Here is a 15,289-nt window from a genome sequence, read left to right on the forward strand (position 1 = left end):
GCCAAGTATCTGAGAATAGATACATATTTTGCTGATAAAATAAACTTGAATTCCTATCCTATACTAACATAACCATATCATAGTAAACATCGCTTTGGAGAAAGAGAAACAACAAAGCAAGACATAACAAGGGCAGAGAAGACAAACAAATATTATAGCTCTTAAAAAATAGTTGGCTGCCACTTTAAGATACTTAGACTTTCAAGTGAAATACATGAAAATGTCACTACAAAAATGCCTTGCACCAAATCATAGGAATATGTTTGTATGTGGAGCATACATTTATAAACACTGGCTCCATATGTTTTTACTTTATGAAAACTTAAAACACATTAGATAAAAATATCCAAATATATACAATATTTAAAATAGGACAAAACTAAGTGTTTTAGTGAAAATTCTTACCATAGCAAAAGGTTTTATTAGCAGGTTACTTTAAGCAGTCTAAAAATAAATCATTAGCTGGAGTAACAGAAACCATTAAAATCCAGCTGAAATTCAAGGTTGATGCAAATAACGATGAAGCATCTCAAATATAAGTAAGCTACTTGATTTAAAGAATTTGACTTATAAAAATTTGCTTTGCATGCAACTTGTCAGTAATGTAACTTTGTGCAAAAGTGAGTCATGGCAATGGAATTATGAGATGATTTGCCTACTCCCCAATTTAGGTTTTTGTCTTTTAATCTCTTTAGGAGTACTAAGGACAACTGAAGTATCATTACCCTATAGAGATCTCAGAGATGAGGCTGTCATAGTTTTTCCATCTTGTTCTGATAATGTATAAACTGTAATGACTGTAAAACATCTTATATACATAATATATATATATACTTATATATATTTATATATACTACTATAATACATGAAATCTAGTAGTGATCACAGTCTAAACTAGATATGGGTTTTGCATTATCATTGGAGAAGTTATGAGACTGAGGATCACACTGATACAGAGGGATAGCTTGAAGCAGATTGATGTATAGAGGAGTCATTTCTTATTGAACCCAAGTAGTAATCACTTGTTCTCATTCTGGAAGATGGGAGGGATCCTGTTCTGATCATCTATTGCTGCATGGAAAATAGTTCAGAACATGGTGGCTTAAGCAATTCCATTTTTTTTTTTTTTTTGCCCATGAGTGTGTGGGTCAGAAATCCAGACAAGGCTCATCTGGGAGATTCTTCTGTTTCATGTGGATTGGCTAGGGTATCTTCTGAGGTATAGTCAGATGGCAGCTGGTGCTGAAACGTGCAAAATGCCTTGCCAACATGTGTGTTAAGTTGGCAGAGATAGTTATGAGGCTAGCTGCTTTGCTCACATGTTTAGCGTGAGATTTTTACATGGTGCCTAGACCCCAAGAGCAAGTATTTCAAATAGCCAAGGCAGAACCTGAAGAACTTTTAAGGTTCAGCCTCAGAATTATGCAGCATCATTTTTAGAATTACTCCTCCATATAAACCATAGGGCCAGCCCAGATCTAGGAATGGGAAAAATACACCATGCCTGCTGATGGGGGATTGGTAAGGACACACAAAGTAGCATGTGAAATGGGTTGTATTGTGGTGGATAACAATCTACCACAGGACTTCAAAGATTTAGTGAAAAAATCATGTGTACATTTCTTTTGCATAATTTTCAATATGAACCTTGGAAAGCAGACATACTTGGTACTATAAAGACAGAAACCAACAAATAAAATTGACACTTACCTGACGGAACTGTTCCAGGTCAATTTTGTTACCCACCAGTACCAGGGGGATTTCATAGGTGTGGCGAACCTGAAAAATTAGCTCTTTAAACTTGGCAGCTTCCTGGAATGACTGGCGGTCAGTGACAGAGTAGCAGATGATGAACCCCTCCCCGCCTCGCATGTACTGCTCCCGCATGGCTGTGAATTCTGCCTGCAGGAAAAGAGCAAAATTGTTACGTCACTTAAAACACTGAAGCCGGTACAAAATATGAATAAAATTAAAGGTAAAAAGTAGACAAATTATAAGAGTAAATAATTTGGATAGAAATTTTCTTAAAGTACATTTGTGGACGTTGTATATAGAAAAGCAATGTGAAGTCTAAATGTACCACTATGAAACCTGAATGTTTCAACTGTTCAGAATGTTGATCTTTAATCATGGAAGACTTCATTTAAGAGCTCTTGGGGGAGATGTGTTAAGTAGCAGATTTATTATTAAACTCTTGAGGACTATATACAGATTATATATTTATTTTCTACTTAACGACCTACTTTTAGAAAAAGGAATCTAAATTTGTATACTCCAAATGTTAAAACCTAGAGGAACTAATTTTCTCAAAAACATGAAAAGAAACTATATTTTAAATTTTATTATCCTTGTGATTGGAGAAAGTTATTAGCAAAGCTAATACCAGACTCAGTTATATGCTTGGGTATACTCAGATTTCCGTCCCTGAGGAGCGTAACCAGAGGGGCATTGGTTGCTGAGTCATGAGTTCACTTCAGCATTCCGCTGACTCCTTTACCCTCTTCTCTCCTTGCAGAGGACAGGCTTACCTGCCACAATGTACCCATGTCCCAACTGGAACACATCACTGTATCTGCTCTTCATGTTACATCCCACCTAAACAACAATTTCCTGGCAACTGAAAATTCCAAGTGTGGTCTGCATTACAACCTAAAATTTTCCTTTCAGTCTGAAATATCTGACTTCATTCACTATTATTCTGAACCTACTGCTAAAATCACAAGTGCTAGTTAGACACATGCAATGGGAAAAATAAAACAGGCTCTAGCTGTGGAACAAGCCGTGTTAAATAACAAGAGAACAATACAAGAACATCTCATGACTTAGACAGTTGTGAAATAAGTAATAAAGAAAGGAAGATTCACATGAGCTTGAGCTATATTTGAAGACTTTAAAGAGAAGATGTGAATTCTTCACCAACCAAGGGTTTCTAAGAACTACAAAAATGTTCTCCTCAGAGTAATTGTTGAAACAAATGTTTGATTTAACATGGCTTGACTTTTGAAGGATGGGAGCATTTACATAACTTTGGAAATTTCAGAAAATTGGGGTGTTTACAAATCTAGAGACAGTAATAAAGTTGATGAGGTCCTGAATTAGTAGGTAGATTTCTTAAATTATTTTCAGTCAATATAGAATGGGTACAAACAGTATCATTGGGTTCAACCAATCACTCCCAAGTTGTAAGAACTTGAGCCTGGAGAGGACAGGAGACTTGTCCAAGGATGGGCAGTCAGCTAATGAAGAGGAGGTTTGAATATTTAGTATTGTCTGACTCTCACTATATCAATTTACTTAGTATTAAATTGTACTTCATCCTAAATTTTACCATTTGAGTGGAAGGAACTAACATGGGAGGAAAAAAACCCTACTGGGTCTCAGTTTCTTCATCTCCAAAACAAAGTTGGTTTATAAAATGTTTGTGGTCCTTCATAGTTCTGACATACTCTAATTTTGAAAACCCTATGCCTCAACCAGTATTACTCAGCTAACATGGATCCACTAGAAAATTACAGACTGCTAAGTGATGTTTCCCTAACTTATAATTACATTTCTAAAATACAAATGACAGAATTATCATAAAATATATGTGATAGTTAAGAAAATATGTGGATTTGTTACATCAGTTGCATATGACTGATGCCATAATAAAGTGAAAACTAAACTGGAGAAGATTTATTTTACGATATACCCAGTTCAGGTTATTTGCCAATTATTTTAAGCATCAAATTCCTTATCTTTAATTATCTCTGGTATATTGAAAAATAACTAATACACATTATAAAATATTCAAGTGGTACAAATGTATATAAAATTTAGTTTTCTTCCTATCTCAACCTCTAGTTTTCCTTCTCAAATGTATGACAATTAATAGTTTCTTTATACTTACAAAAATAGTCTATGTATACATAGGAATAGACATATACATTCTACCTTCATACACCTTTTTATACTCAAATGGGAACATAATGTATATAATTTTTACTTTTAATCTTAATTAAGATTTAATAGCCCTAATATACTGTGGAGGCCAATCCATGTAAACACATATAAGCAATGATTATTCTATGAATGCATAATTCCTTTTATGCATGTATGTTGATTTCTTTAACTAGTTGTCTATGCCCAGATGTCCTCTTTTTATTCCTATTACAAACAATGCTGCAATATATCTACTACAACATCAATGTTGCCCAGATTTATGTATACCCAAGAAGTGGTACTGTTAGATCAGAGAGAATATACATTTTTACTTTTGAGAAATAGTTCCGGTCTCACTACCAAAGACCCTGTACTAGTAACACTCTTTCCAACATTATATAAAAGTACTGCTTCCTCTCATTCTCACCAGTGCCACTTACCATGAACTTTTGTACCTTTTATAAATTTTAGGGTAAAAGAGTTATCTTGTTTCTTTCATCTGCATTTATTTATGAGTCATGTTGAGCATCTCTAAGTTTATTATCTATTTACAAGTTCTCTTCTAGCTATGGATTTTATTTTGTTTTAAGAAATAAAGTGGATTTTTCATTTATAAATTGGGATTTTATGTTAATCTGAGCTGGCAAAGTTCTTACTATGTGAGACATAAGAAAAACACCAATAAATTTGACTATTTCAATAATAGCTATTGAGAAAAGACTAATCAATTTGCAAACCAAAACTACAATGAAATATCAGTTCACACCAATCAGAATGACTATTTTTTTAGAAAAGGATAAAAAATAACAAGTGTTGGCAAGGAAGTGGAGAAATGGGAACCCTCCCAAGCTATTGGTGGGAATGTAAATTGGTGCAGCCACTATGGAAAACAGTATGGAGGTTTATCAAAGAACTAAAATAGAAATATCGTACGACTCTGTAATTCCACTGTAGAAATTTATAAAAAGGAAACAAAATAAAAATTCAAAAAGATCTATGCATTACACTTATCACATTATTTATAATAGACAAGACATGGAAGCAAACAAAGTGTCCATCAATAAATGAATGGATAAAGAAGAGGTACATGTATGCAATGGAATATTATGTAGCCATAAAAAAGAATGAAATCTTGCCATTTGTGAAAACATGGATGGATCTAGAGGATATTATGTTAAGTGAAAAAGACAAAAAAGACAAATACTGCATAATTGCATTTATATGTGGAATCTAAAAAACCAAACCAAACAAACAAATAAAACAGAAATTGACTCATAAGCACAGAGCACAGACTGGTGGTTGCCATGGGGGGAGGGGGTAAAGGGATGGTTAGAATAGGTAAAGAGGATAAAGAAGTACAAACTTTAAATTATAAAATAATTAGTATATAATTGTTGAATCACTTTATTGTATATCTGAAACTAATATTGCATATCAACCATATTCAATAAAAAAAAGAAAGAAAAATAAGTTTGAAAAAGCCTAACAACCTAATAGAGACACAAGCAAAGTATATGAAAGTAAAATTCACAGAGAACAATGTTGAATGAAGGAATGAGTGAATATCCAATCATGCTGGTTAACTAGACTCAAAGTCATACATGTAATATTTAAAATAAATTTAATGGCCGTCACACTTGACCTGAATTGGAAACTACAGGTATGAGGTTCCAGAATTAGTATTTTAAAGGGCTCCTTGTTTGATCTTGCTTTGCAGCTGGATATAGGAGGAAGTAACTGCATTTATGTTCAAAAGTGGTCTTTGAGATCTGAGAGCAGAGAATCTGGGTGTCTCAGGACACGACTTCTAGGTCTGTTACTCAGAGCATATTTTTTAACAAATCACCTAACCCCTCAGTGACTGAATTTCCTCCTTTGTTAAAAGAGATTAGGATAGACACTTAACCCATCTTACCGGGCTGTACAAGGGATCAAATGCTAGAATATATGTGAAAATGCTTTGATGAATGTTTAAATACAATACAAATTAAGCCTATTATTAACTCCAGTATAAATCCTTCAGAATAGCAGCTTTCCCTGAGAGAACAGCTACAAAATTCTCTGAGTTGCCTTAAATATAAACACAGAAGTACTTCTCAGATGTGTTTAATCAGAAAATTATTAAGCTTTTTTTTTTCAAAATAAGAGAATTTCTCCCCTGGTAAAATAGATATAATTATCACAATGAATGGGGAGAACACTTCCTCCTGGCTGACTTTAACCAAACCAGCTCTTTTCATAGCATTCCTATATGTGTGTTTCACTTAAAGATGCACTGGAGGTTGGTGGGGCCCAGAGAATTAAGCAGAAGCTCTGCAGATATGTATCAACTTAATAATAAATGATACTGTAATCACTTTATAAGGAAAAATGCCTTCAACATGTTGCTTTCATATTCATTCACCCATGAATTAAAGATCCCTGCACTTTATGTTCTGTGTATCCTGAATGTTAATATCTTCATTTGCTTCCTGATATAAATTAAAATTGTTGGTTAATTATTCAGAAACATTACTAGATTCCATTTGCTATCTGTAAGTAGCAAAGTATCTATGAAACAGACCCACCGTGTAAAATGCTACAAACATAAGCATTTCTAATATCTTCCAAATCTGCAGCTTGATTACTTCTCTTTGACATGTTCTCTTGCATTACAATTATGTGAGAAATCTCTTAATTCTGAAAATGAAGAATTTTTGATTCATCTCATATCCCACTTTATTGATTATCTGAGTATTTTGAGCAGAAATTCAGAAACTTAGGGACTGAATCAGCTCCCCATTACATTCCACAAGTGCTAACACAACATATGAGTGTCTCACTATTTACAAAGTGGCCTAGCACTACAATCAGACCAGACTTCCAATTGTTTCCTAGTATAACACACACATAACATTATCTATACTGGTTGTCACACCCATGATAAGTCTCCACACTGAATTTATTCTCCTACTACAAAGAAAGTAGAAAAAAAATAAGTCAGCCAGGCAGTTAACACTATGCCAAGTGGTAGGATATATATGAATAAAAAAAAAAAATTTGTCCCTGTCCTGGTTGGAGCAATACAGCAACCCAACTAGGCCAGGATAAAATAAATAAACAGCAATTAAGTGCTAAATGAACCATAAGGGTTCAGAAAAAGGCAAAGGCAATTGGCAGGAGGAGGGCAAAGAGCACTTGGTGGAAGAAATGAGATGTGATTTTTTTTCATTAAGATATCATTGATATACAATCACATGAGCAACATTGTGGTTACTCGATTCCCCCCATTACCAAGTCCCCACCACATACCCCATTACAGTCACTGTCCATCAGAATAGTGAGATGCTATAGAATCACTACTTGTCTTCTCTGTGTTATATTGCCTTTCTCATGCTCCCCCCTACATTATCTGTTCTAATCATAATGCCCCTTAATCCCTTTTTCCCTCCCTTCCCACCCTCCCCAGTCTCTTTCCCTTTGGTAACTGTTAGTCCACTTTTGGGCTCTGTGATTCTGCTGCTGTTTTGTTCCTTCAGTTTTTGCTTTGTTCTTATACTCCACAGATGAGTGAAGTCATCTGGTACTTTTCTTTCTCTACCCGGCTTATTTTACCGAGCATAATACCCTCTAGCTCCATCCATGTTGTTGCAAATGGTAGGATTTGTTTTCTTCTTATGTTGAATAACATTCCATTGTGTATATGTACCACATCTTCTTTATCCATTCATCTACTGATGGACACTTAGGTTGCTTCCACATCTTGGCTATTGTAAATAATACTGCAATAAACATAGGGGTGCATATGTCTTTTTGAATCTGTGATCCTGTTTTCTTATGGTAAATTCCTAGGAGTGGGATTTATGGGTCAAATGGTATTTCTATTTTTAGTTTTTTGAGGAACCTCCATACTGCTTTCCACAATGGTTGAACTAATTTACATTCCCACCAGCAGTGTAGGAGGGTTCCCTTCCTCTACATCTTTGCCAACATTTGTTCAGGTTTAGTTTTTTGGATGTTGGCCATCCTAACTGGTGTGAGGTGATATCTCATTGTGGTTTTAATTTGCATTTCTCTGATGATTAGTGATGTGGAGCAGCTTTTCATGTGACTGTTGGCCATCAGAATTTCTTCTTTGGAGAAGAGTCTGTTCAAATTCTCTGCCCAATTTTAATTGGTTATTTGCTTTTTGGGTGTTGAGTCATCTGAGCCCTTTATATATTTTGGATGTTAACCTCTTCCTGGATATGTCATTTATGAATAAATTCTCCCATACAGTAGGATGCCTTTTTGTTCTACTGATGGTATCCTTTGCTTGACAGAAGCTTTTTAGTTTGATGTAGTTCCACTTGTTCATTTTTGCTTTTGTTTCCCTTGCCTGAGGAGATATGTTCATGACAAAGTTGCTCATGTTTATATTCAAGAGAGTTTTGCCTATGTTTTCTTCTGAGAGTTTTATGGTTTCATGACTTACATTCAGGTCTTTGATCCATTTTGAGTATACTTTGTGTATGGAGTTAGACAGTAATCCAGGTTCATTTTCTTACATGCAGCTCCAGTTTTGGAGATGTGACTTTTTATAAAATTTATAATTTGTAGAGAGCTCCTCAACTTCCATGCAGCCCTAATTCCAAAAGTATGTTTGTCATCCTTAAACAGCCTTTCAAGATCCAAATTCAGCATTTGCATGGCAGTTAAATATCTAGGGCCTGCCTATCAGTCAATAGTTGTTTTTGAAGGCTGTCAGAGGAGCATTGTGGTTTTTCTTATTTTTGTTTGAATGTTTTTTAAATAAGAAAGAATAAAAAATACAAATTATGAAAGTGTAGATATAAATTGACTATAGCTGATGCAAAGTACAAGACTGAAACCAGTAGTAGGAGTGGTTCTTCAGTGCTGATCTGATGCCTTTACCTGGTTAAGAGTATTTAACTGAAGCGGAAATGATCAGAGCTTTTATAAATGCCAATAATATATGGTCAAAATTGTGTGCAAAAGGCAAAATATAATTATTTTGAAACTACTTTGTAGTTTTCAGAGAACATAACCATCTCCACCATTATATATTTATCTATAATCTATCTTTCCTTATCTGACACTCATGTACATTCAGGAATGCATTAAATCATGGAATACTGCCTCAACCATACATCAAATATTTTTTGAGCATGTGTTATGTGACAATCATATAAAATTTGAGATATCTTAAAATATGTATTACAAAAATATGTATAAATGTGGAATAGAACATATAGAAATTATAACATCAAAATAAAAATAAGTAAAAACATAGTTTGATCTCCAAACTTTACTCTCAAGGTCTAAACAACCAAAGTTGCAATGGAAACATGATCTGCTACATCGCTTTTTTGGTGAATAACAACATACTCACATGTCCAGTGACAGATCTCTCCTTAAGGACTTAGGGCTGAAAGCAATTTCTATTATGGTGTATCACATAAGGGATAATATCCACAATGTCAACAGGATCAGCAGTAGCAGGTTCCCTGAGACTCAGTGTCTAATTGTACTTTTTTTTAATATATTGATGTATAATTGATATGATTATCTTAGCTCCAGGTGTACAACATAATGATTCAGCAATCACATACATTATGAAATGCTCATCACTGTGTGTGTGTGATTACCGTCTGTACCCATACAATGCTGTGACAATATTATTGAATATATTCCCGATACTGGACTTTTTTACCCTGGTGACTTATTTTATAATTGAAAGTTTATACCTCTTCCCCCTCAATGAGGGGATTATCACCACAATGAGACACTACTTCATACCAGTCAGAATTGCCAGTATCACAAAAACAAGCAAGAATGTCGAATTGAATTTATCAAAGTGAGTCGCACCATTTTGTAGATTTATTCAATGATATTACTGTAAAGCTCAAGTAAGATAACAGAAAAGTTGTTAGAAAATAAAAGTGTAAAGACTGATGATGACAGTTAAAATCTTTTAATTTTAATGCTTAAAAAACTAGGAAGTTCCTTGATTCTGACATGACATTGAACACTGGAGGATTCAGGATGCTTAGTTTCCTGCCTATAATGAAGGTGACTCCTATAAAGCTCCTCCTTAATACAACTCAAAATAAATGCTAAGGTTCCAATGCAGGACTAGCTACATAATTTGTGGGGCCCAGTGCAAAATGAAAATGTGGAGACTCGTTCAAAAATTACTAAGAATTTTAAGACATCAATAGCAGAGCATTAAACCAAGTACAGAGCCTTTCTAACATGGAGCCTTGGGTAATTACGCAAATTGCAGGCCAGTGACGTCAGCTCCATAGATATCTAATAACCACAAAAGAGCACTTAAGAGCACATGGGAAGCAAACTCCAAAGAGAGGCTCCATGGGAAGGTCCCCTGCAGGAGGGGATAGTGGCAATTCTGCTCAGATAGTAAGTCATTACTGAAACTTCAAGACCCCAGTGAAGGCCATAGACTGGACAATGATAGATGTGCAAGGTGGCACAGAGTATGAGCTTGGGGACAATGAGGGACATTGAGATGGGGGACTTGGATACATACTTCAAATGGGAAATGATGTTACAGAAAGAAACATGAGTATGGCTCATGTACATGAGTGGCATGTTCCTGTTGTCCAGGCAAGTCACATTATTGGAAGTCCTGACAACCACATTTTAGATTTATATGGACAGAAAATGAAGAATCCAAGAACATGGTCTTTAGGAGTAAAGAACATGCAGCCCTATTTCAGTAGGACTAGTTTGGCAATAGTAACAGTTATGGAGAGGAGAGAAAATCTTGAAGGTGTTTGCAGTAATCTTGAAGTGTATTTCCATGCGGGAAGAAACAAAAGGGCAAATACTTGAATGAGAGATCATTGTACAGAGAAATACTTTGGACGTTTCAAGGATAAGAAAAAAAGAAGAAAGACTTGGTGTCCACCAGTTGAGGACTGAGAGAAGAAATAGGTAATTACTACTGATGGTTCAATAAATAATACTAGGCAATAGGTTGGGCTTCTGTGCATACCCTACCTCTGTGGTCTATGTTATTAGTTCCCACACTAGATGTGAAAAAATTAAAAACTATAGAAATACACCAAAGTCTGAGAGCTGCCAATTAGGAAATCAGAGGCATATCATGTTCTTTTTTTTTTAGCTCTGGAGCCTGGAAAACAGCAGAAGCAATAACAGAAAGAAGTTGATTGGGAAAGTAAGTAACTTTTGGGGCATAGTTTCTCCTATAGATTTGTACTTATCTAGTTAGAGTTGACATTAGACAGCTAAGGGGAACTATCCATTCATACCTGGAAATACGGTTTATGTGAAATAATACCCTCTGAATGGGGCAGGGTTCAAAGCCTTGTATTTATTACTCTTTCTTTGTATTGCAATTCTTGAGCTTGGCTCTCAGTCCCATTAGAAGACTCTAAACTACGTGAGTTAAGGAGTATTCAGCATTGTATTCTCCAAAGCACTAGGGGCAGTGCCTGCATCGGAGCCCAATAGATAACTATATTATCATTTGGTTTATTACTTACTTTAAGCTAAATGTTTTAAGTAATGTTTCCATTCCCTGGATGATACACACTTTAAGGAGAGTGAAGTTTGGAGGCTGGAGGCTGGAGATAAAAGGAAAAGGGAATCAAATCTTTAAACTAAATGGATAAAAGCTTTTAGTTATTTATTCATTCCTGTACATGTAAGACCAGGTCTAGTTTAACTTTAATGTAAATATATATCCCACTGAAATCTACATCAATTAAAAAGCAATTTAATATTCCTTTTTCATTTTCCACCTTCAATCATTTGTCTTATTTTAAGGAGAAAAGAAAGATGAGTTGTACTGTGTTCGGATGCATCAAATATCATTTGTCTTTGCCCAGTCTGACTTATGACTTTCTCAAAGACTTAAGGTTTCATGACTGCCTCTGGTGGTACAAATCCATTAAAAGACATTTCTTATCACAGCTGGTTTCTTGTTTATCCTGGAGGTCAACTCATACTGGGAGCTGCTTTCCTGCTGATAAAACCTACAGGATTGTATCTTGGAAGAAAGCAACATAACTGTGTTTCATCCCCTGTGTTTTCATCATTCCCAGTGTGATCCTGAAAAGATGATCCCAGCAAAAATAACTAAGAAATTCACACACCAAAACTGTATTTGCTAACTGATTTAGAGCACATGAGAGAATACCTCTATAAAGAAAATGATTTGTGATATATTCATATGTATACACACACACACACACACACACACACACACACACACACACACACACACATGAAATGTTCTAAAAAGCCTACTGCACAAAGTAACTCATATTTGTATGGCTGAATGGAAAAAATAACTTACTTCCTCCCCAGATAAAATCCAAATCACCTTGTTTTTCAATACCTAAAATAGTTTATCTCCAGACAATCCTAAAATTTTAGCATTGTACTGAAAATCTGTATGCCCTTACCATACTAATAAGGAAAAGATGTCCAGAGAAGATAAGTGTCCTCCATAATATCAGAATTACAAGGACAAAGATTCTTTCCTTGACCAAATTCTACTTGGGTTCCCCTGAATATTTCAACTAGATCTCAACTTTTGAACTTCTGTATTTGTCGCTACAGTGTTCAATTTTAGCAAGAATCCTGCTAAACTGACTAAGACAGAATCTCCCATTCTCCTCCTCATCATCCTCCATATCTAGTCAGGGTCCTTAACCTTCACCATCCTAAGTGTAATGTCTGATCACCCTGGCCTGCCTTCAGTAAGAATCCTGCTAAGTCAGTGTAACCAGAATCCTCCCTTATCCCTAATGTTGCCTCTTAGCAATTATCCATCCACCGATCCCCAACCTGCTCCTTGGCTATAAATTTCCACTTGTCCATGCTAAATTCAGAATTGAGCCTGGTTTTATACCAATGTTTTTTTCCCCCTATTGCAACAGTCCTGAGCACAATCTGTTTTTACCACTTTAACTACTGTCCAGCTCTAATTTTTCTTTAACAACCATTCAGAGACTATAGGGTTCATGACCCTTGTAAGTGCTAGATATACCTCACTCTCCAGCTTTGTTACAGCCTCCTGGCTGGCTGCTCTAACCCCCACTCTCTTTTCTCCAGCCAATCCATCATTCCTTTATTTCCCTGTCCAACTAATCTTCTTTAAGCACTACATTCATTATGCAGCTCTTCTGCCTCCAAAGGTCCAATGGTCACCCATTTGCTTTCACATCAAATCTATACTCATCTGCCTGATTTTAAGACCCTATATAACCTGATATCACACTGAATATCCAGCTTTATCTCGTATTAATCCTGAATATGCACTCTCTGCTCTAATAGGGTCACTTCTCTCATGGCCTGATCACATTAGTTGTTGCCTCTCAACATTGTGCCTTTATGCACATTGTTCCCCACATTTGAATTTTTTCTAGCTAATAGAGAATTTAATGATTATCACCTGCAACTCTTTTATTCTGCATATGAGAAAAATCAGCACCCAGAAAAGTAGTGATGACATCATTTTCTCATAGCTAACTGAAATACCGCCAGGTCATAAAGCCCAGTCAGCTGATCTCTTTGTGTGGGAAGCAGCCTTTTCCCTTCAGCGACCTGAGCTGACCTCATAGTCAATTACATTTTTTCTTCTTTTATGAATCTATGCCTAACAATCCCAGCCCTTACTGATAATTACTGTTTTGTGTATTTTCATGACTTATAAACCTTAAAAATTAGCAATTATTTATGTCTTTCTCATACTGTTATCAGTAAGTGAGATTTGTGCCATCAAGATTTAAAATATTCTGGGGTCAACATCAAGGCTTAAACTGTGTTTAATATTTATATCACCCAGATTTTGGATATATGAAAAGTTCCGTTGCTGTTGTTTGAATGGATAAATGCCATTTATCCCATACTGAGATCACCTTTCTATATAGAGAATGTACATGTTCTAGAACAGAGATAATAAGCAAGCCCTTAACATTACAGGAGTTTGTGAAGACATATAACACACACATTTCCTGTGATCAATCTTTTTAAAACTTGAAAATTTATACTTTTAAAGGACATAACTGCAAAAGCAAAATAGAATTTTTGTCCTCAGCCAATATCTCTTTATAAAATAAGTTTGCAATCTTGTATACCAAATATTAAGATAATTTTTGAATACATAAAGAAATTATCTGCTTCAAACTATTTCAATGTTCTGCAGGAACTATGCTCACCAAATTATTTGGTTACACATGCAAAATTGTTCTTCATTCCATTTTTAAACTCAGTGAGTTCCTCACCATGTTCTTAAAAAACAAAATAGCTAGTAATACTTGTAATCCTCTCTGGTAATCTTAGAATCATTTTCATCTAGCTATTTAAAATATAATAATTTGAAAATTATATATTCAAGTTTAAATATTCCAAAAAACAAGTTTATAACACGAGATTTAAGCTAAGAAATAAACAGAGATAATAGAAAAAGATAATGAGCACCAAGTTTTAAAATTATGAAGGTTCATTACTGTCATACTGTTGTTGGTGAGATGCCTCAAAATTGATTCAATGGAGAAAATAACAGTTCTTGTGAATTTTTAGTAAGTTGCATAAGTCAATAAAAAAGCATAGATTATGTATGCTTGTATAACATATAGGCCTTATTATTTTAAAAATGCACTTTGGTGCCCAATATATATACAATTTTGAAGGAATTATTTTTGGAAACCATCTCTGTTGTAGCAATATTTAAAAATTAGAAATTTTCTGTTCAACATGGTGGACAATTCCTGTCCTTTGCCCCTCAAAATGCAACTGTAGTCCAGAACTATTGTTTTTTAAATATCTATGACGTCACTGGAAAATAAAATGATGACAACAGTATCCCAAGCAAAAGATTATCAGAGGGCTCCCTAATGAAGTCTTGGGAATCTTCAAATGCTGAGTCACCAACATATAGAAAAAGTAAGAGTGGGTCAGGGGGCAGCATTCAGGGCAATTAAATAAGGAATAGCTGAGACAAATGATATGCCTTGTTCCTGTCTTAGCAGCTGACTTTGTGTCTTGTCGATCCTATTAAGGAAAGTGGAATATCTAGCTGGGGAGTTTCCTGGTGTGGAATGTGGGCCTCGAGAGAGAGAGGTGAAGACCCTGAGGTGACTCAGAAGTGCTTCACAGGGGATTGCAGAGGGGCAGTGATGAATGAATGCGGACTCTGCTCAAATGGGAAATGTACTAATGGGGTCCCCTTCCTCATCTCTAGAGCAATCAGCTCCTCCACCCTCACTTTTTTGTCGAAAATGATGTGCTTACAAGTCTTACCAACTTTAGCACACACTGGCGCCTCAGGGCTGGTTAAGTGCCATAATGCCCTGCACTGTAACCTATCACAGTGCATAGCAGATGTCTTTGCATT

General features: G+C 35.3%; 1 protein-coding gene across 2 annotated transcripts in view; it reads right to left on the reverse strand.

Annotated features, from left to right (window-relative positions):
* The window catches only part of RIT2 (Ras like without CAAX 2), a 410,475-nt gene that overhangs the window by 198,557 nt on the left and 196,629 nt on the right, over window positions 1–15,289 (reverse strand). For both annotated transcript variants that reach the window (XM_057504143.1, XM_036885069.2), the window contains exon 4: window positions 1,711–1,902. In XM_057504143.1, coding sequence (XP_057360126.1) covers window positions 1,711–1,902 — 192 coding nt within the window. The remainder of the gene's footprint in view (window positions 1–1,710; window positions 1,903–15,289) is intronic.

Source organism: Manis pentadactyla, chromosome 6 (assembly GCF_030020395.1).
Source record: "Manis pentadactyla isolate mManPen7 chromosome 6, mManPen7.hap1, whole genome shotgun sequence".
NCBI lineage: Eukaryota > Metazoa > Chordata > Mammalia > Pholidota > Manidae > Manis > Manis pentadactyla.